Genomic DNA, 23070 nt, shown 5'->3' with positions numbered 1-23070 from the left:
TGTGTGCCAATGTAAGAATCCCAACCCTGAGCTAGATGTACAGCAACTTCACTAATCTGAGTTTTACTTAGTCACAATAGCTTTCACAGCCTACTTCAATTTTTTAGCTCAGAAATTACTCAGTAGGCTCGAGCCCTGTGTACCTGACATGGCCCTCGTATACTCCTTTCAAAGAAAGGGCCTTGGTCAGCAAATCTGGCATGGCCCAAAATTCCATCTGATTAATTTCGAAACATTGCTTTTTCACATGTTGGCACTAATGCATGTTTTTCCCCCTTTGTGGGCTAGCATGGCTTTCAGGGCATTTCTATAACTCCCCAGCTCTGGCAAGCTCTTTACTCCGGCCCAATATAAGAAAGATCTCATATTGACCATAGTACCAATATGTGTGAATTAAGCACCATAAGCAGAGGTAACGCTTTTTGGCAGTCCTAGTATGTTTTGAAAAAAGCTATGTTCAGTTGTCGACCGTGTTTTAGCTTTCTTGAAGCCCCAAAGGTCTGCACCATATAGTGCCGCTTGTCAGGCTCCAGGTTTATAGGCTTCCAGAGTGACTAACAGCCCCATCCCCTTTTGTTCTTGCGACTGCACCGCTATATCTGGTAAAGACCATCCCTGCTTTTTCCACCTGTTTTCCACCAATACCATATGAGGTGACCCTCAGACCCAAGAAGTCATAGGTTTCTACCAGTTCTATCTGTTCACCCTCTATGTTGAATGATAGCTTAATTTACTCCTGCTTTTAGTTAAAACCAAAATGTTTGATTTATTGTAATTAATGGCAAAGCTATTTTCATCCACTAATTGCTTAAAAGGGTGAATTGTTTGTGAAAGGCAGCTGGGGTAAAGGCATCGTCCGCAATCATTAAGACGGGCATATTTAAATTACCTCACACTGGCAAATCCGTCTCATTACTCAATTTTTAATCGCCTGATTAATGAATATGCAAAAATGTTTAGGGGTGAGCATGCAGCCCTGCCATACACCTGGTTGAATTGGGAAGGGTCATGTAAGTTCTCCTGATCTAACCATGACTGTGTTTCAATTCTATAGTGGCATTAGTGCTGGGAGAATCCCCAGGGTTCTTAAGTGCAACAAAAGCTTTTGACGAGGGACACAAACGCAATCCTCAGGTCTATGAACATTAGGTTTGAATTCATTTTTTTTTAAGGAGAGGGACTCCTCAATTGTTAGTGTCAGTCTCAAGCATTGGTCTATCGTACACATCCCTACCTGAAAGCCTGCTTGGTAACGATATATGATCTTGTACCAACCAATACAAACTTCAAGATGAGTTAGGACCCATTCCCTGGCCGAATGGGAATCTAACACGTCTGTGTGTATGGAGATGGAAAGGGTGGTCTTCAAGAACAGGGGTTGCACACAAATACATGAGAAAGTGTGGGGGAAAACGGATGAGGAAGAAACCGGTTAATATCGTGGAGGCAGGGGTTGGGGGGTATTGGGTTGGAGGATGGTGCCAGCGTGATGTTCAATGGGTAGGCAGCGTCCTGGGTTAAGGGGTGAGGGATTCAAGATGATTCGGTTGGGGGTTGGTTTTGCATATCTGTTGATTATGTACAACTCATGTATTGCTTTTAAAAGCTGTTGACCAGCTGAATGTTTTAAGACATGTTAATAAAAATAAAAGATGAGTTAAGACTAGTTTTGCATAATATTCTCCCCACCAACCCCCCTGTCTGACAGCAAAATGGGTCAGAAGTTTGCAGGATCCTCCTAAACCCCTTTTTGTAAATGGGGACTGTTTCGGCACTTGTCCATGCAGAAGGGGACGAGTTTAATGTCAAAATGGCAATTGAGGGTCCGCAACAACAGGGCCATCGAGGGAATAGAATAACGATACAAGACATCTCTATATGCCGATGACGTGATGCTATCACTCACCAAATGCCTGAGCTCGCTACCAGCTGCGGTGGGCAGTCAAAAAGTCGAAAAAAGAATGTCGAAAACAAAATGTCAAAAAAAAAAGTCAAATATTTTATTTTTTTATTTATATGTTTTTTTTGGGTTTCGTTAATAAAAAAAAGGGGTAAAACAAAAAAAAAACAAAAAAAAGGGAGTCTGGGGGGAACCCCCCCATTTCGAACAAAAAACATACAAAAATAGACATTCGACTTTTTTTTTTCTTTGACTTTTTGTTTTTCGACATTATGACTTTCGACTTTTTGCATTTCGACTTTTTGACTATAAACCACCAGCTGCCATAACAGAGCTGAAGGCCTTCGAACAATGATGTCATGTTCTCTATTAACTATGCTAAATCGGAAGCACTGGGCGTGCACCTGTCAGAGGAGACCCTACTCCTGCTCCACCCCATTTGCCCGCTGCACTGGAGCAAGACAACGACCAAATATTTGGGTGTTCACATTGCAGCCGACCCCCGAAAATTATACACAGCAAACTTCCCCCGCTTATTCACTGAGCTCCAGGCAGATCTTAGAAGATGGGAAACTCAGGAGATTTCACCCCTGGGGAGAGCGACAGCATGCAAAATGAAATTGCTACCAAGATTTCTATACCTTTGTTCCTCGTTACCAGTAGGGATCCCCCTGCGACCACCACTCCAACTGCAGAAACAAATCCTTCGATTTATATGGAATGGGGGCAAAGCAAGGATCCCGCTGAAAGTGATGATGGGAGCGGCGAAATGGGGTGGAATGGGGGTCCCCAACGTCCGCAATTACTACACCGCGGCCCAGCTGGCGAACGCCCTGCCGTGGACTGATCCTACGGATCCCCCGAAATGGGTCAACATTGAACGAGTCAGAAGCCCGATCCCTCTCGGCGACCTGTCATACACCTCAGCAACTGCAAGCAATGGCCAACAATCCTCGCGTCTACCAAAGCGACCCTAAGAACCTGGGAGAAGGCTCTGCAGATGAAAAAGATCCCCAAGGGGCTAGGCCCTCTCTCGCCGGTCTTCCGTAAAACGGATTTTACCCCAGGCCTACAGGCAGCGAACTTACAAAACTGGTCCCAGGAGGGCCTACGAACAGCATCCCAATTATTTAAAGACAGAACACCCCTAGACTTCACTGAATGAAAAGCCCGCTTTAACTTAGCAGAGACAGACAGGTTCACTTATGCACAACTGCGCCACTGGCTCTCCCAGCCACTAATCAAGCAGCAAGCCATTAGAACACGTCTCCCCCTGGAACTCTCAATGGCACAGGGCCCCAGAAAAGCCCACATCACCAAACTGTACAGGCTCCTACAAGCAGGCTCCTACAAGCAGGCTCCTACAAGAAGCATGCTAGCCATCAGACCTACGTACATGGCCAAATGGGAAGTGGATCTGGGACATAATATTGAGGATCAGTCTTGGACCGACATTTGGACAACTCCGCCTGCAGGTGCATCACCAATAAGGAAGAAGCACTCAAATTGCTGTACTGTTGGTACTACCCCCATAGCGACTACACCACTTTAAAAGCTCACTAGACCCAAACTGCTGGAGACATTGCAGAGCCCAAGGAACATTCTTCCACATGTGATGGCGATGCCCACTAACTCAAACCTTCTGGGAACAGGTTCTCCAAACTATTGAAGCTATCACCCATCGCAAACTACCCCTGTCACCAGAGGTGGTGCTCCTAGGCACCCCGCAACCGGGCTGCTACCCGAGAGCGGGCCTGACAGCGAAACTGATTACACAGCTCCTACTGGCGGCTAAGATCTCACTCGACCACAGATGGAAATCCAGGAAGGCCCCCTGGACCCCTGTGGTGGGCCAAGATCTAAAACATCCTGGTCGCCAAGAAAGTCACGGCCGCCAGAGAACGAACATTACACTGCTTCATGAGTGTTGGGACCCAGTCCCAGAATATGACAAATCCTTTCCAGCTCAAACCTTCCAGCCACGGCAGGCTAGACCCCGGACAGTTTCCAAGGGAGGGAGAGGGAAGGGGATAAACGGTTATAAAGTGATAATATTGCCACTGCATAAATGCTTTAACTAAGTGGTTATAAAAAAAAATACAAACTTGTGCATTTCGGGGAACCACAAGACCTCAATACTCTGATAGAACTAGTCCTTCATATTGAACACCGGCTCGCTGAAAGAAGAGGTGAAAAACGGCGAATGCAGCATATCCCACCAATGCAGCCATTCATGCCTCCGGCTCCTATCGTTCCTGAACCCCAAATTGAACCAATGCAATTAGGGGCAATACAGGGTCCCTTGACTGAGGAGGAAAGAAGAAGAAGAGCGAATCGTTTATGTTTATACTGTGGTGGTTCTGGGCACTTCTTGGGGACCTGTCCGGTCTGTCCACCTAGGGCAGTGGAAAACTAGTAGACTTGCTGTCTGAAAGGAAGGCAACAGCAAGTCCATCCAGTTCCTCGTTCCTTCCCAATGTCACTCAGGGATTGATGCCTGCATCACGTCTCTTGATCTTGGAGATCCAACTGTATAACACCAAAACACACCAGACTATTACCGCAGAATTGCTTGATTGTGATGCGTCTGGATTATATTGACCAGGCATTTGCAACATTACATGGCATACCATTGGTTCAGAAAGAACATCCTGCACCAGTAGCACTGATAGACGGGTCATTGATCTCCTCAGGCCCTGTTACCCATCACTCCATACCCCTCGGCATACACATTAACCAACATCAGGAGCAGCTAGCTTTCCATGTCCTGTAAACACTGTCATATCCCTTGGTTTTTGGTCTTCCCTTACTATCCTACCACAACCCCTTCATTAACTGGGCTACGCAAACCATAATATTCGGGTCCGATACTTGTACCACCCATTGGTGCACCCAAAAGGTCAGAGACACACGTACATCTTCCAAGTTACTTGCCTCAATCAGTACATCGTCCACTGTTTGCACCATTCATGGAGTCCCTGCTGTGTATTCTGTGTTCGGAAGGGTCTTTGCCAAACCCGAAGACATACCTCTCCCCCTGCACCGGCCTTTTGATTGCTCTAGCGATCTTCTTCCTGACAAGGCTATAACCCATGGAAGGATCTACTCATTGTCACTGCCTGAACGACAAGAACTTCAACGCTATTTAAAAGCTTGTCTCCAAAAGGGATATATTGTCCCTTCCCAGTCTCCTGCTGTGGCCGTGGGGGGGGGCTCTATTCTTTGTACCCAAGAAAAAGGGAACCGTGGGGCCTTGTGCCTATTATGGGGAATTGAACAACATCCTGATAAAAGATTGGTATTTCCTGCCCCTTATCTGGGACATCTTGGAATCCCTGAAGGGTCCCAGCTGTTTTATGAAGTTGGATGTGCGGGTTGCCTACCCCCTGGTCCGTATTAAGAAAGCAGTGGAATGGAAGACGGCTTTCAAGACTTCCCAGGGCCACTTTGAGTACAATGTGATGCCCTTTGGGCTATGTAATGCCCCGTCGGTCTTCCAACGGTTCATGGATACCATCTTCTTGGACCTTACCGGAGTAACCATGTGGGCCTACCTTGATGGCATCCTCATCTTCTCCTCCACTCTCAAGGAACATCAGAAGCATGTGGCTCAAGTCTTACACGGCTTAGAGACAAATCATCTCTATGCAAAACCCACCAAGTGTTTGTTCCACCAGCAGAATATCGACTTCTTGGGACATACCATCAGTACCCACAGTATCCAGGTGGATATAAGTAAGGTGCAAGCCATTAAGGATTGGCATAGTCCTAACAACCGCAAGGCAGCACAGCTTTTTTGGGTTTTGCAAATTATTACCGGAATATCATCGCCGACTTTGCCCAGCTGTCCTTGGACATAACTCAGGTACTCCGCGCACCAATCAGGTTTTCCAGTGGGGTCCACAGGCGAATCAGCCTTTCAAAAGCTAAAGAAAGCCTTCATGTCTGCACCCATACTTTGTCACCCTAATGACACTGCCCTGCTTTTCATCGAAGCGGATGCTTCTGACGGGGCTATTGGAGCCGTACTTCGGCAGACCAATGCCCAGTCCTCTGTTGAGCACCCTATTGCTTACTACTCCAGCAAATTAACTCTAACTGAGGTTAACTACTCTGCGATCGAGAAGGAACTATTGGTGCTTTTGAACGATGGAGACACCACATACACAGAGCGTTATCACACTGTGACTGTCCGTACCGATCATCGTAGCCTGCAACACTGACAGTCCCTGCCATGCCGCAACAGTCGACAGGCAAGGTGGGGGTTCTTTTTCTCCCAGTATGACTTCCTTCTCAATCACATCTCTGGTTCCTCCAATATCCATGCCAATGCCTTGTCCAGATCCCTGCACTCCAACACAAGTCATAAAGAATACTCTGCAACCATATTGCAGCAGATGCACTTTGTGGGTCCTTCTTCGATCTTATCCGGTCCATCACAATTCCAGATCCCACGAAACCCAGTCTCTGACCCAACAGGACATACAAACCAATGATGGTTTAGTCTTCTATTGTAACCGGTTATACGTGCCCACCCATGATCTCCGTAAACAGATCTTTTTTAGGTGCCACGATGCCCCACAGGCCAGACACCGATGTCAAAAGATCATCTTGGAACACAAACAGGTGGCATCTTACGTAGAAGGGATGATCCATAGTATTGAATGGAGCGTGATGGTATTGATGGATGAGAATGGTGAGTGGTGGTCAGTGATATAAGAATTGGTGAGTGGTGACATGGACGTTTTTGGACCAGAATACAGATTGGTGAGGGTCAGCAAATGAGTGCACTTTTGTATAGTTCACTATGAAGTTCAAGACAACCTTCTCAGAAATATTATTGGAGTGGTAGAGGAGAAACAAAAGTCTGTAGAATGAGGTGTTGCTGAAGTCAGAATTTGGTTTCTATATTAGAGGTGTAATTGGGACGAATTTGTAACAATTTGAACTGTTAATGTACCAGTTGAGAGAGAAGCGAGAGACAGAGAGAAGTCTAATAAGGCAGAGAGGTGAGCAGAGGTGATATGTGCAAGTCCCTTACAAACGTGTGGTGCCAAGGGGAATGCAGGATGGGTTGGCAGAAAGAAGGATGATTACAAGTTCTATAGGGAAGGTGTCAGAGAAGTGGGATGGGGAGGAGAGTGTGGGGAAGATGGGAGAATGAGGGAGGTGGTTTTATGGATAGAAGGGTAGACCAGATGTCCTGTTTCTGATGATTTCAGTCGAGAAGTAGAAGGTAAAGTCATTGGCAGAGAGGAGGAAACAGTAATTCATAGTAGGGGGATGCATGGCCTGGAGAACACATGGGGAACTTCTGAAAAGCGTATACAGAGGACCAAGATAAACTGTGCATGAGACTTAGGCGGAGGCATTGTCGAGTGGAGGGTGGTGGGATGGAATATGAAGGAAGACTGGTTGGGCAGTGAGCGCAAGTAGCCAATGCAGGAAGGTAGGTGCATGGCCCAGAGAAAAATGTCTTGTCACTGGGAAAGGAGCATGACCACAGTACACAGAAGAAAGGATCTTGGACAAAGGAGCGCATGGCAGAATGCATACTTGCCACCCTATAGTTTCTGGAAGAAGACTAACACTTTTTCGGTATTCCTACCACCTACTAACTGTATCAATCAAAAACACTGCTTTTAAGTATATTGTTTCTTGGTTTAAGGGGGACTGATCTGTGCCTCTGTCCTTTTTGCAGATGACAACCACAACACAGGGTGTTAACTTCATCACAGTGTCTATAGTATTTTAAGACAATTGCCAAAGTTATCTTCAAATCTGCACTGATTGTGTTAAAAAAAAAGTCTAAAAGAGGAAGTCAGAGTTTAAATAAATCCTATTTAGTGTGAAAGATTGGTTTGCTATATTATCAAACCAGAAACTGCACCTGCATAGAACAATGGACCTAAGAAACTATTGTTACCTAGTAAAACACCAGAAGACACATCGCTAACAGCAGCTACCTTAACTAAATGGGCTTTGTCAATTGACACAGCGACGTTAGTCGGGTATACAGATTCATTAGGGGCAAGCGTGATCATGGCATGCTGCTACCCCTGAAAAAAAGAGTGAGCTAAGGGCCTCTGAAAGACCAGAAGATTGGGACAGAGTTCTTTGCTTCTGGGGCAGAAACAGTCATATGTCAAGATGTCACTTGAGCCTCTGAACAGTTTGTACGGCTCGATGAGTCGGTTGAATGTCATGCCAGTACCTCTGAAAGTTTGGTAGGCTCAGTCAGTTAGTACGATGGCCACTTTTGAAAGGCCAGTAGAGACAGTGTAGAGTCAGTCATACATCAGGAAATCAAATGTAAGCAGTTGCATTGGTTACTGACAGTCTGACTAGATTATGCAGTCATTACTACTGGTATGCTTGATAATGAGATATGTCAATGTGGTTAAAGGCTCGTCACGGTGCTCGCAGCTAATTCAAGTTATATATTTTGTGTTGCTTATCTTGTTTTTAAATCTAAAAAAATCGAATACTTTTTGCTCACAAAAATGTCAAATACGCACACGCAGTTTTTGCGTATGGTATCGAAGGTCTGGGGGAGGGGTGCGTACAGAGTTTGCGCAATGTGCTGTGGGTGGGCAGAGCTACTATATGGGGATGGTCTGCATATGTGTTTATTGGGCGGCCGTTGCTCCACTTGACTATGGAGTAATGGAGAAACGTGCTAGGGCACTGTGTGTGCTGTTGGAACTGATGGGGGTGCGTTTCAGGGGCGGTGTGCGAGTGCGGTGGACAGGAAATGCGCGTCTGTAGAGCCGGGGCAGTGCGAAGACTTCGGGTAGGCTTTCTGGTGCACAGCTACCCTACAACGGGACAGCCGGGGTATGAAGCGTGGCTTCCGGGGCTCTGGTGCTTACCGGCGCGGGTGACTCCTCATCTGAACCGCCTCCATCCCGCCGCGCGTCGCAGCTGCCCTGGCGGAGATCAGCACTAATAAAGGACGGGGCGTGCACAGGCCCCGGGGACAGGCGCTCTGTGATAGGGTACCGACGCTGAGAGCCCAAACATGCCCGTCTCAGACTTCATCAGTTCCTCCTTCTCACTTCTGCTTCACTGACACAGGCCCGGAAACAGGAACTGAGGCGAGCTGCAGGGGCGCACAGACTGTAGGGGACTGCGGAGGGCGATAGGAGACGAGAGGGGGACGCAACCGGCGACGGCGCAGAAACAGCCGCGGCCCGAGACCGCAGCGCCTCAGGCAGAGGGTGGCTCTAGCTGAGAGGAAAGACGGTGCGTGCCAGCAAAGTGCTGCGAGAAACAAATACTTCAGTGGCACTACGAACAGAAACGGCAACCCGAGGTGCCGAAAATAGCGACCGCAAGGGGTACTGCGGTCTTTTCAGGTGTCAACGTTATCTGTTTAGGAAGGAGACTCACATTTTTTGGACAAAAGTAGTCTTCGTTTATTTATGCCTTCCCGTTGCGACTTGGGCGCCACTGGATCTAGTTTGGCATCTATGGAAGCTTGCTGGTATGGGACTCGGCATCTTGAGAAAATAAATTTTAGGGTGGGCACAAACACATTCTTTGCAAGACAACTTCTTAAATATGTTCTTGTTAGCAAAAACGAACTAAATGTAACACTACACCAATAACATAAGTTACATTTGAAAAATAGAAAACCATCATTCTAGAGGAACTAGGTCGGATTTTTCATGACCACATTATGGAACTAACCTGTAAATGCTGGATGCCTTCTAATATTTTCTTTCACCAGTGCTTATGTCATAAACTCACGTAGCAAGAATTGGCACAGGGGTTTCTCAAATAACCAACCTCTGCATCCAGCCAAACACGGCACAGTAAAGCACCATGTTCATTATAATGACCGATGGTTCCCTATAGCAAAGGATAAAGGTCAGCCCAGTTCATTATATAATTGTGAGACTCATCTGGAAGCTATGCTAATATAGCCCAGGGTGGGGGAATTCTTTGTCATTGTCCGTTTTGTGTGCACCAACTTTCAACACACAGGTTGTCTCGGGAGGATAGCTCAGGGGCAACGTGCTTGCCTGGGAAGCAAGACGACGTGGAGCTATCCTTGCGTCCGTGCTCTCACAGTCTCACTACTATATCAATCATAAAGGGCTTCAAACGATCCCCATAACCTTAAGTAGTCTTCCTCTTTACCCTCATTCTTCATTGAGACCTTATCATACTTTGATAGAACCTGTAATTCCACCAACCAATCTTCAATATTAGGTTTCTTCCTCGTCTTCCAAATCATAAGGATTAGCTTAATCGCTACCATCACGGCCCTGTCAATCCAGAAATTGTGTTTTCTAGTATTTACACATCTATCTTTATGTAAAAGCAAGATTATGTTTGCCACAAATCTTTGCAAACTGATTCCAAAAATTAAATCAATTCTATCAACTACATCCTTCCAAAAGACTTGTACTCTCGGACAGTCCCATAATAGATGATCCCATAATAGATGATAGAGGTACTCTTATACAGTACCACAACTCCAGCATATCTCGTCTAATCTCAGTTTCAGTTTGAACATTTTAACTGGTGTCCAGTATATTCTTCCAATAATTTTCTGTCTGATTAAGACGCAAGTTCATACCTTTCCCCAAATTCATATTGAACGTTAGTATATCTCTCCAATCATTTTCGGAAATAACCATATTGACATAATTCGACCAGGCCTCCTTCAACCCATTCCAAGCTATAATATGTCCTATTTCCATGGGCATGAAATGCATGCAAGTCCGTACACTGTACTCTTGTCCAATCAGTAATTTACTAATTTCTGGTTTCATTCGAAGTGAGCCACCTGCCATATCTTTCCTTTGATTAATAAGGGAAGCCAAGTCCAAATATTTACTCGTCTCTTTGTCCTAGATCATATTTTGTAATTCCTCAAAACGCAACAACCTGTTCCCATCCAGTATATCACCTAACTTCAAAATTCCCTTTTTTAATCCAGCTCTTCCAACTCGGACATCTATTATTAAGTTGTAATGTCTCATTATGCCAAATAGATGCATCTGGGCTGAAACCGTAACTCTGGCCATTTTCCCTAAACCATAACCCCAAGGCCTGTCTGGTTGCCACTATTGATTGTAACTTTAGCCTTTTATTAGACAGTTTTCCTATAGTATAAATATTTTCTAGATGATACAGTGCACAAATCTCTCTTTCCATGCGTAGCCAGATTGGCTCTTTAACGCTTTCTTCTCTAAAATAATATGAACTCTTTTTAAGCAGAAAAGCTTTATAATATTTCACTAGATTCGGATATCCAAACCCATCCTCTTCAGATTTTTGCATCAATATGTATTTTGGAACACAAGGTTTTTTTTCCGATTCCCCACAAGAAGGATGGAAAGAGTTTATCAAAGTTCAACAGCTTTTTTTATAGATTAATAGTGGGACTGATTGAATAACATACAACACTTTAGGCAATAGAACCATTTTGATTGCGTTAATTTTTGCCCACAGATTCAAATTCAATCTTTCCCACCTTTTAATTATTAATGGTATTTTGACTATTACCTCATCTAGATTACATTGAATTATTTTATTTAAATCTCCTATAATACATATTCCTAAATATGTAACACCCGTGTGCGACCATCTACAATTCCAAGATTCCAAAACATTTTTATTGCATGTCTTAGATAATGGAAAAATCTCTGTTTTGTCCCAATTTACCTTGTGTCCCAATAATTTGCCCACTTCCTCAAACATTTATTTTAATATAGCTACACATACTTCTGGGTTTGACAGTAAAAGCGCTCTGAATCTCCATCTGCACAATCCTTCTGCATCCCCTTAACTTCTTCCTCTAATTTTTTAATCTCTGCTTGACTTTTCCTCTTAGCATGTGTAGCCTTACTTATCAGTTCACCCCTTAGTACCGCCTTAAAACAATCCCAAACAGATTTAACAGCAGCTGTATCTTTATTATCCTCAAAATAATGTCTAATAACATCTTCTAACCCTGTTGTAACCAAAGTATCCTTAAGTATGTTTGCTTGGATCCTCCATCTTTTGGATTTCTCTCCTAAACCCTTTAAATTTAACTGCATATCATGCAAAGCATGATCCGATATGCCACGTTCCATAATATTTGAGCTCACTATCTGACTAATGTATTACTGACAAAAAAATAGTCAATTCTCGAGTACGAGTTATGAACAGGTGAATAAAAGGAGTATTCTTTTTCCCCATGATGAAGTTCCCTCCATACATCTACAAGCCCATACTTAAACACAAAAGCTCTCAATTCCTCGCTAACCTTTTCACTATTATATCTACATCCTGACTTCTGGTCTACTTTACTGTCTATCACCCCATTGAAATCACCACCCAAAATCACCACCTCACCTTCCATTTTGTCTAGCAGTGAACCTAGTACATTAAAAAACTATACACTCAGTGAGCAAGGAGCATAAACCGCCCCAATTGTCATTTTCCTGCCCCAACAACTGACACAAACTCTTGAACGCATGTCAAGGCCATTAGACATTTGTAACTTGATTTTATGAAAAATACCAACAGCACATTGCACTGCTCACGGACAAGATAACTGACTTGTCCAATATGGACACCCCTTGATTCTATTCATGACCTCTTTTGTACTAAACCCATATTACTATACATGCATCCAAGCAATCACTATCACTTAACCTTATGCTCTGTTTTATTCTCCAGTTCTGTCCTTATTTGCCATTTCCCACTTACCTTTTCCCCATTTCCTTTTCACACCACAGATCATGGTCTGGTTTACTTCCTGGGCGGGAGGTTGTAGGGGTGTCAGAGTTCAGCCACACAGACAAGGTTTCGGCACATTAAGACCACTAAAGTTGTGATGTGTACAGTATAAAAACAAATGAACATAACATATTGGCATATTTAACGTCCCTTGTTGGTACCCTTATAGTGTATGTGTTTTCATTTGCTCCCATTGTTTGCATTGGCCACATCCTCTTTCCCCTGCTGCCCAATTCCGCCACCACTACAAGCAACCTGTCATGGCAGCAATATTGCCCACAGTTCAAACCACGTAGCCGCCTCTGTGTTTGGGCTGCTGGCATTCACGCCTCATCAAAGGGGGCAGAAGAATGGCATTTTCCCGATAGGTAACTGAGAAGATATTTTTCCTTCTTTTTTTACAGGTGATGAAAGAAAATAAGCAGGCCGCACGGACGGACAGAAGCAGAGACAGAGAAGCATTGTGCCAACTCGCTCTACGGGCACCAGCAGCCTTGTGTGAGAGAAGGAAAAGATAGAGCCATGCATGCATTAGGCAACCTCAGGACCAGTAGGCTCCCTGGACATTTGGTAACGCATCAGTGTACCCCACCTTCCTTCACAGCCAAAGAACCCCAGACTGAATGACCAAAGAGTAACTAGAAGGGCTAAAACCAACACCCTGCTGAGGTACCACCATGTAGGCAAAATAGAGACATGACTGAAGGCGATCCAACTTAATTCTAAGAGGCTCTTCAAAAGTACCAGTCGTGCAGTTTTGTGTTCTGCTGAATCTTTGAACTAATCTATTGGTTTGTGGATGGTATGCAGTAGAAAACGTATATGTCACACCACATCCCTTACACTTGGTCTTTATGTAGTTGAACATGAAGTTTGTCCCCTATCCAACACAACTTCCTTTTAGAAAGTCAACTCCTTTTGACACTTGCTAAAGTTTTTTCTAGAGGATTCACCTTTTGCAAGCAAGGTCTTCAGTTCAGAGGGTTGTCTAGGGTTGAGATCACTTATCTGTATTAGTTCCCGCTTTTTTTCAGTAGATAAACACAAATCAGGGAAAAACAGAAGACAGCAAAAAAGGTTGTATAACAAAAAATATGTGACTTTTTCCAACCTGTCGAACAGTAATAACAATGGACAACCGATAAGACACAGGGGGGACACCAACAAAAGAGGCACATTTTTTCAAGCCAGTAGAAGTCGGGGCAAGACCCGGCAGCCAGGAAATCATGCCATGCATACACGGCAGTGGGAACCGCCACCACAGAACTGGTTATACCAATCTTCAATTTGAGTACACATGCCTCTCGTCTAAACGGAAATAAATCTACTAAGTAACGTTTGTTCCAGCAACTAAAGCTGACGGATTTCAAATGGAAATTGAAATCAGGAATTTTTTCCGTATCCTGAAACTCAAATATCTTTTCTGAAATTCACGTGATCAAGATCCGGCTAAAACTAATACATCGGGCAAAAAACCTCCTTCATTTTTTACTCCAAAAACTGTAATGGTATCACAAGAAATACTAGCATTTGAAAACAAAACACTGAGAGAGGTAAATTATTTTTGTATTTGTTGTAAAGGTGCTCGCATCAAAAACAGCAATAAAAAATAATTTTAAAAAAGATGTCAATTATCTGTTCAGTAAAAAGAACCAATACAGAGACAATCTGTTGAAAGCAGAATGAATTGCCTTAAAAAATCTGGAAGATAACCCTCTGTTTCTGGTAAAACCAGCAGACAACGGGGGAGGAATTTTATTGTGGGACACCACTCTATATCAAACAGTGGTTCAAAAAAACTACAAGATAAGAAGTTCTATAAAATCCTAGGTGGTAACCCCACTCTCAGAATTACTGGTGAAATAGAAAGCCTCATGAGCCATGCTTTCACGCAAGGATGGATAACTCAAGATGAAAACATGTTTTTGGTTAACTACAATCCTGTAACCCCAGCATTCTATTTTCTACCCAAAGTGCATAAACATGCTCACACTTCCCCTGGGAGATCCACTGTCTCTTTCTGGTAAAACCAGCAGACAACGGGGGAGGAATTTTATTGTGGGACACCACTCTATATCAAACAGTGGTTCAAAAAAACTACAAGATAAGAAGTTCTACAAAATCCTAGGTGGTAACCCCACTCTCAGAATTACTGGTGAAATAGAAAGCCTCATGAGCCATGCTTTCACGCAAGGATGGATAACTCAAGATGAAAAAATGTTTTTGGTTAACTACAATCCTGTAACCCAGGCATTCTATTTTCTACCCAAAGTGCATAAACATGCTCACACTTCCTCTGGGAGATCCACTGTCTCTGCTATTGGTTCTTTATAGGAACCCCTTTCGATCTATGCAGATTTTTTCCTTAGACCTTTCGTAACATGCAATCATATGTCCAGGATTCCACTTCCATGATAAAAATCTTCGAACATCTTGACATCAAAACAGATGATTTACTTGTGACATTAGATGTAGAGTCCCTGTACACAAGTATTCTGAAAATGGTTTGTATCCAGATCATGCATACATATCTGGAGAAAAGAGAAGAATGGACAGTACCATCTGACTTTATCAGTGAATGTATTAGATTAGCCCTCGCACAAAAAATAATTCTGTGTGATGGCACTTTTCTACCAACAGCTACATGGAACAAGTATGGGGGCAACGTTTGCCCCCATTTGGCTAACCTTTACATGGATAACTTTGAATCTAAATCAATATACTCTGACACTAATCCTTTCTGTGACCATATAAAATCTTGGCATCGCTATATTGATAATGTGTTCATGTTGTGGAATGGAGGTTTGGAAACACTAAGCATATTCATGACGTGGTTGAATACCCAGGAATCGGGAACCATCGATCAAGTTCACCATGATAGCTAACACTGATAAGATTGCGTTTCTAGACCTTGAGATATATAGGTCTATTGAAAACCAACCTGGCCCCACTCTGTTTAAGAAACCAACAGATAAAAACACTCTTCTGTTGTTTAATAGTTTTCATCCTCTAAGCCTATGGGAAAACCTTCCCTATGAAAAATCCCTTCGTATCAGATGAAACTGTAGTAGAAAAGAAGATTTTGACACCAATAATAAAGAACTTGGCTCGAGATTAAAATATTGCGGCTACCCCTCGCATATCATTAGAAGGTCATGATACGGGCCCGTAACAATGACAGGCAAATGTGCCTTACCAAACAGAACAAAACCCAGATTGAAAGAAAAATCACGTGTCTCTTCTTTCTACCCTATCAGCAATGATCTACGGAGAAGTATTTTAAAACACTGGAATATGATACATAAGGATGATTTTCAGATAAACCAACCCTGTTTTGCCTTCAAATGAATGTCCAACTTAAGGGACAAATTAGAACACACATATGAACTTCAAAACGTAAAACCTTCCACCCAAATCACGTTGTGGCAATTACCACCGGTAACAGGCCATTTCAAATGTGGCAATTGTTCTGTATGTCATTTGACTAAAAACATCAAAGAAATTGACTTGAATGGTCGCATTTGACATTTAAAAACATTCACGAATTGTCTCACTCAGTGGGGCCATATGTGGGATTAAATGCCCATGTGGATTGATATATATAGGAAAAACAAAGAGGTCTATATGAATTTGTGAAAACTGTTCGTGTGTTAAAAATTGGGTGCCAGAGAAGCGATTAGTGGAACATTTCAAAAAGGCAAAACACGGCTATGAAGACATTTATTGGTTTATTATACAAACCATCAAACCTCATCCACACAGAGGAGACAGTACTGGCATTATGAAAACTTGAACAAAAATGGATATTCAATCTTGATTCAGTTAAAAATGGTCTTAAGGGAGAACAGTAAGGGGCGCCGGTGGTAATTTCTGGCTGAAACGTGGTTCCCCACACCGGAGGAATAAAGAGATGAGAAACAAGCTCTTCACCTACAGCAAACCGGAAAGCTGACACTTTGGTCACTGGAAGAAGCAGAGAGCACAAAAGCCCAAAACCAGAGCAAAGAAGTGCTTAAACGCTGGCAGAGTGAGAAAGGCCACGACCGACGAAGAAGCACCCTCGGACAAACGGGAGGAGGGAACTGGTCCCCATCTCTGCAGGAAATACACCATATCAAGGGGGAAAGGAGCAGAGGCCCCGCAAGAGTGTGGAGATGACAACCCTCCCACGCTGGATCGTGCCATATGGACCCAGGGCTCTCTGGCGCGGAGGCAGCACCAACATGGGCGCCCGGTGGAAGGTGAAGCAGCCCAAGACCAACGGACCACAAAGCCCAGCTGGAAAGTCAGCGGAGGTGCAGGAGAGCAGGACTGGCCACAAGGGACAACGAGCACCTGGTGAGACTGTCCCGGGGGTCTCCAGCCGGGAAGGGCTGCAGCAGGAGGAGGAGGGAGTGAGCGCCCTCCCAGGTCCCAGGGCCCCACCCACCTGCAGCAAACGCTGGGCAATGAGTGTCTAGAAAGTGGAGGGATCGAGAGGGGGAGGTGAGACTATAACGCTCCCCCCCCACTAGAACACCCACGTGAGGACTATAAAGAACTGCACTTACCATTAAAGGCATTAACATTACGGCTCCAAAACCCCCAAGCAAAAAGGCACCCCAAAGAGTACAGGAGATACCAGGCGTGACCCGGGGGCCCCAGAAGGACATAAGCACTCTGGGCGCGAGAGCACAGAGCACCCACCCCACAGAAGAGGCAACTGAACCAAAAAAGGAAACGGGGACGAAAGGGAGGGGGAACAAAGTAGGGAATGGAGGAGTTTATCTCCCAGTGCACAGATCATCAGACAAGGATGTGGGAGGAAACGTGACGTAAAGGGGAGCAGCCCCCACTGGTGTCACACTCCTCTACTCCAACAACGAGGACTGGAGACTCGCACAGAAGAAGACCAGGAACCGACCCTCCCGCCCTCCCCCCCCAACAAAGTAAAGAAGGCCAGAAAGAGTGGCACCATGCAGTAAAGTAGGACCCAAAAGACCCTGTGCTAGAAACCCCCTTATGGGAAACGGTAAACCCCTGCACGCCCCGAGGGCAGAAGTGAGCAAGAAGAGAAAAAGGGGTCAGCAAAGAGACCCTGCACCAATGGCCTGAAGGCACTGCAACGATTTAGGAGAGAACATTCCCTCCACCCAAGGACCTCCCCCACCCTAGGCTCCAACATAGACAACGCCTCCATGAAAGAAGACATAGCGGGAGTGATGGCGGAAGTAAGAGCCCTGCGCACAGACATCCATAACCAAGCTATGTGGAAAGGTGAAAGAAATTGAAGGAAAAGTCGAGAATCTAGAAGGTCAGGTCAACACAGACTTAATGGAAATGAAAATAAACGCTAGTATCATGGACATTGAACTAAGAGAGGAAGAACTCACACTAAAATGGATGATCTGGAAAACAGAGAAAGGTGGTCGAACATAAGGATCATGGGGCTGGAAGAAACAGAAGGTGAGAACCCAGCCCAGGTGGAAAGGAAAGTGCAAGATATAAATCTCCTATTCCAAGCTGAAGGCGGTAAGAACGTGCATGTGGAAAGAGCGCACATAGGAGGGAGAGTCTTCAGCAGGGGGCCACGCTCGTTGGTGGTGAAATTCCTCCTCTACAAGGAGAAAGTGGAAACCTTCCTCAGTTGCAGGAGCAAATGATCGAACACCAAGGCTCCAAGGTCAGCATATACCAGGACTTATCGTCCCTCACCCTAAATTGACGAAGAGGATGTAAACAGCTCACCACATGGCTCACAGAGCAGGGCACAAGATACAGATGGGCCTACCCCTTCGCATTAATCTTCAAGGTCAAAGGACAGGACTACCGAGTCACAACGCGGAAGAGGCGAAACAAGTGTTACAACATCTGATAGCGGAGATACAAGGGGTCCGCATGGAGCCCGCTCACCGAGGGCGTCACAAACGAGAATGCTGCCACAAAGGCGTAAGACGAGTAAAGCAGGATGGAAATACTTGACGCTAGGCTCCCCATCACCTTCAAGCCACCTTGACCTAAAACAAAGCACCAAATAAGGCTCACAAAACAGAATAGCAATGAAAGACAATCAAAAGGGAAGCTCATTCAAGATCCCCCGATTGGGGAAAACCTGAAGTGGCCCTCAGTTTTAGGAGGGGGTCCACACACAATACCCCACGGGTTGTGTACAGATATGATATGATATGATATGGTATTTATAACGCACCTATACACAAGTGTTTCAAGGCGCGACGAGGCAAGGGAGGGGGAACAAAGGGAAGACAGACAACGATCCTACTAGGCCAGGTGTCATTCAGATCGTGCAAGTGCATGGGAAGGGGGAAAGGGAAAAGTGCGAGGGGGAAGGGAGAGGGGAAAGCGCAGTACAAGGGATAGTATAATAAATAAGATAAATAAAACGCCCAGCAAGTGGCGAGTGTATGGTAAGTGCAGAACGTAAGTGCAGGTAGGGGGTCTGTAAGGATACAGAAAACAGTCCCCAGGTGCAGGGGTTGCCAGGGAGGCAGTGCAGGTGGGCAACTGGCGGGCCTGGGCCCGAGATCAGAAGGGAGGCCAGGTAACCAGTGCAGTTTCTGTCAGGAAATTCAACAGGGGAGACGGGGAGTGAAAGCAGAAGCAAAGAGGAAGGTTTTGAGGTGCTTCCGGAACCGTAGATCGTTCTCCTCAAGTTTCAGGGAGGCAGGAAGACTGTTCCACAGGGAGGCCCCTGCCGAAGAGAGAGATCTACCACCAACTTGTTGCTTGGAGAAGCGACTGACCCTGAGGGAGTTGGAGCCGGAGGAGCGAAGAGGTCGAGAAGGAAGATATTTAGGAAGAGAGAGTTGAAGGTATTTCGGCCCCGGGCCCCAGAAGGCCTTGTGGACAATGCAGAGGGTTTTCAACTTAATCCTCGCAGCCACTGGGAGCCAGTGCAGAGATTTCAGTCCGGGAGATATACGATCCCTGGGCTTGAGGGTAAGGACAAGTCTCGCAGTACTGTTCTGGATAAGTTGCAGAGGGCAGAGAGTAGAGGCAGGCAGATTTAGATAGAGGCTGTTACAATAGTCCAGCCTAGAGAGAACCAGGGCTCTGGAGACAGTGAGCTTCTGGGGGAAGGAGAGGAAAGGAAGAATACCTCTGAGGAGGTGCAGCTGGTAGTGTGACTTCTTAGAGACATCAGAGATGTGAGGAAAGAAAGAGAGTGTGGAGTCGAAGATGACCCCGAGGTTTTTAGCCTTGCAGGTGGGAGCGGGAAGAGGGCCAAGAGAGGGCAGCCAGAGAGCTGCAGGGAAGGAGGGAGTGGGTGTGCCGATGAGTAGAATCTCAGTCTTACTGGCATTAAGGCAGAGGTCATTGGCGGCACACCACTCTTGGATGGCAGACAGACAATCAGAGATGAGGGAAGGAGAGGAGGAGGCTGAGGGTAGCCTGAAAATGAGCTGAGTATCGTCCGCATAGCACTGAAAGTTGGGGCAGAGAGCGGCAATGCGGTGGGCAAGGAGTGCCAGGTATTGGTTGAACAGCCAGGGAGAGAGGTTAGATCCCTGGGGGACACTACAGGTAGAGACAAAGATATCGGAGAGGAAAGACCCAAGTTGGACCTGGGAGGGTTGGTCGGAGAGGAAAGAAGTCAGCCACGCCAGAGCCTGACCAGTTATACCCAGGTTATCACAGAGACGGTTGAGCAGGATGGCATGGTTGACAGTGTCAAAGGCAGAGGAGAGATCAAGTAAGATGAGAACACACAGGGTGTTAGAGTCAAGGTTGGAAAGCAGGTCTTCACGGATGTTCAGGAGAGCAGTTTCCGTGCTTCTGGCAGTTCTGAAGCCAGAATGATGGTCATGAAGACAACCAACAGATTCAGTGTGGAGATTGAGCTGGGAGATGGCCAGTTTCTCCAGGAGCTTGCCCAGGAAGGGGGTGATGGAGATTGGGCGATAGCCGGGCAGGAGCGGTCGGCAGAGGGTTTCTTAAGAAGAGGGTGTACAAGGGAGTGCTTCAAGGGGGATGGGAAGACTCCAGTTGTGAAGGAGTGATTGCAGAAATCAGCCAGGGCAGGAGCCAGGGAGTTGATGTGGTCCTTGATAGTTTTGGAGGAACAGGGTTGAACCTGTTTCGACGAGACTTTCATAGATTGGACTTGTCTAGAAACCTCATCTGCGGAGAACAGGGGAAAGGCAGAGAAGGAGGGAGGTGAGGTGGCTGCAGAGAGGCCAGAGGAGGAGCAGGGAGTGGGGGGAGCTGGGGGATAGGAGGAGAGAGAGGACAGGATGTCCTGAGTTTTAGAGATGAAGTGAGAAGCCAGTGCCGTACAGAGGGCCTGGGAGGGGATAAGTGAGGTAGAGACTGCGGCAGGATTGGCCAGTTCCTTGCAGATTTTAAAGAGTTCAGCCGAGTTGTTTGATGCCGCAGAGACGCGGGCTTGGATATGGGCTCTCTTCTTGGTTAGGACAGAGAGCTGGTATTGTCTTTGGAGCAGGCGGCAGGCCAGTTTGTCAGAGGATGTACACAAAGCACGCCATTTCCTCTCGGCCACCCTGCACTTGCGTTTTAGGGTGACGAGGTCCGAGTTGTACCATGAGTTGCACTTGGCTTTGGGATTCAGGCGGATTCTCATGACAGGGGCAAGGATATCAAGAGTATCAGATATAGCAGAGTGGAGCATGTTCACGGGCTGTGTCAGGGTGAGAGTCAGCCATAGGGGGAGGAGGAGGTGAGAAGGTGGCGGCAAAAGCCTCAACTGACACGCGCTTCATGGGTCGGATGACCGAGAAGGTGGGTGACAGTGCTGGAGGTGGCTTGGCCTGGGGGGTAGAGAGGGTGAGGTGGGAGGAGAGGAGAAAGTGATCACTCCAGGAGAGAGGAGTGGAGAGAGGGACAGAAAGGGGAAGGTCTGAGGAGATCAGGACATCCAGAGTGTGTCCTACAGAATGAGTTGGGCCAGAGGGGATGTATTGCTCTCCTCTGAAAAGTGCACGGAACTACCATAAATCACCAATGCAATTATAGAGCAAATACTTCAACCCAAAGACAGACACAATCATTCACAGCCACGCACGCTTTAGAAGATAATCAGCTCTTTATGGCTATTTATTCAAAGATTACAAGTACATAGAAATAACTCATAAAACTAATATGGACATAGATCACAGAAAAAGTAAAGAAGTCAAAGAAAAAATACATCACCGTGAGCGTATTATCATTCTTCATCTCACCCATTTACAGCTGGAAGACCCGAGGACAGCCAGGACGAGAGTGCCACAGCTCACAGGAAGGCCAGATGGAGCGTCCTTCTCTGACTGAAGTCTCACCTGACCCCTCCAGGTTTCCGCCTATATTGGCACTCCAAAAAAAGGAGTTAATTCTCGAACCTTCTGGAATTGCACCTGCGCAGTTGAGGAACAGCCGTCGGTTGCCAGCGGGGTCAATCTAGAGCTCCCCCCCAAGGAATGCAGGGCCTCCCTGCTCTAAAACTCAGAAAAAACATGCTCCACAGAGAACAGTAGCAAGTCATAACAACGTTAGCTTTTCCCAGCAGAAATGGCCTTGACTGCATACCAAGTTTGAAAAAAGCATGTTTGGCTCAGCACTGTGAATCTAACACTTCAGCAAAATGTGTGCAGCCTTTCACTGCGGAGTGAAGTAAATATCCAACATGGCTCCGAGCACTCCCAGAATGCATTGTGCTCCCGCGCCATTTTGAACTATGCATAAATTGAGCAAAACAGGGGAGAATAGTGAGTGAGAGAGAGTTGCAAAGGTCGTGAAAGAGTCCAGAGGTAGGACAGGAGGCATCCAGGTGGATGTTGAAGTCTCCAAGAAGGAGGAGTTGAGTGGTTGAGGCCAGGAATGAGGAGGGGAGGTCCGCCCACTCAGAGAGGAAGGAGGAGATCTGACCAGGTGGCCGAAAGATAGTAGCCACAGTAAGGGAATGGCTAGGGGAGAGAGAGAGCCTGCAGACGAGGCACTCAAAGGAGGAATAGGCCTGCGTGGAAGTGACAGAGGCAGGAATCCACTCGGGGAAGATCAGGGCTACACACCCTTCAGAGCTTTTGGGCCTAGGCGCGTAGAGGATCTTGTAGCCGTTAGGTAGGAGCGTGTCAAAGCTAGTGACAGAACTGCCCGTGAACCATGTCTCGTGAGACCGAGGACATTGAGGTCAAGTTCTTCCAGGAGGCGGCAGATATCAGAGGAGTGTTTGACAGCAGAGAGAGAGTTTAGAGTGGCAATGTGGAGAAGGTTGCCATCCTTGAAGGACTTACGAGGAGGGGTACAGATCAGAGGTACGTCCTTCGGAGGTGTAGAAGGAGCCCGAGAGGGGGCAGAGAGGGAAGGTGAAGGCAAGGTAGCCAAGCTGGAGGCAGAAGAGGGAGGCGAGGTAGCCACAGAAAGGGAGATCCGTGGACATGTCCAGTTACTAAGGTTTACAATTAAGAAGGGAGGGGAAAAAGCGGGGACAGATGGGACTA

The 23070-nt window shown here is 46.0% G+C and overlaps 1 protein-coding gene across 2 annotated transcripts in view; it reads right to left on the bottom strand.

Moving 5' to 3' along the window:
* The window catches only part of STK4 (serine/threonine kinase 4), a 1472593-nt gene extending 1463613 nt beyond the window's left edge, over positions 1 to 8980 (bottom strand). Inside the window, exon 1 of one of the 2 annotated variants that reach the window (XM_069651354.1) lies at positions 8773 to 8980. In XM_069651354.1, coding sequence (XP_069507455.1) covers positions 8773 to 8807 — 35 coding nt within the window. In that variant the 5' untranslated portion in view covers positions 8808 to 8980. The remainder of the gene's footprint in view (positions 1 to 8772) is intronic. The other variant, XM_069651352.1, reaches the window with a different exon arrangement.
* Positions 8981 to 23070: the final 14090 nt, after the last annotated feature.

Source organism: Ambystoma mexicanum, chromosome 3p (genome assembly GCF_040938575.1).
Source record: "Ambystoma mexicanum isolate Mex_15411 chromosome 3p, UKY_AmexF1_1, whole genome shotgun sequence".
Lineage (NCBI taxonomy): Eukaryota > Metazoa > Chordata > Amphibia > Caudata > Ambystomatidae > Ambystoma > Ambystoma mexicanum.
This window is presented reverse-complemented; position numbering and strand designations above follow the sequence as displayed.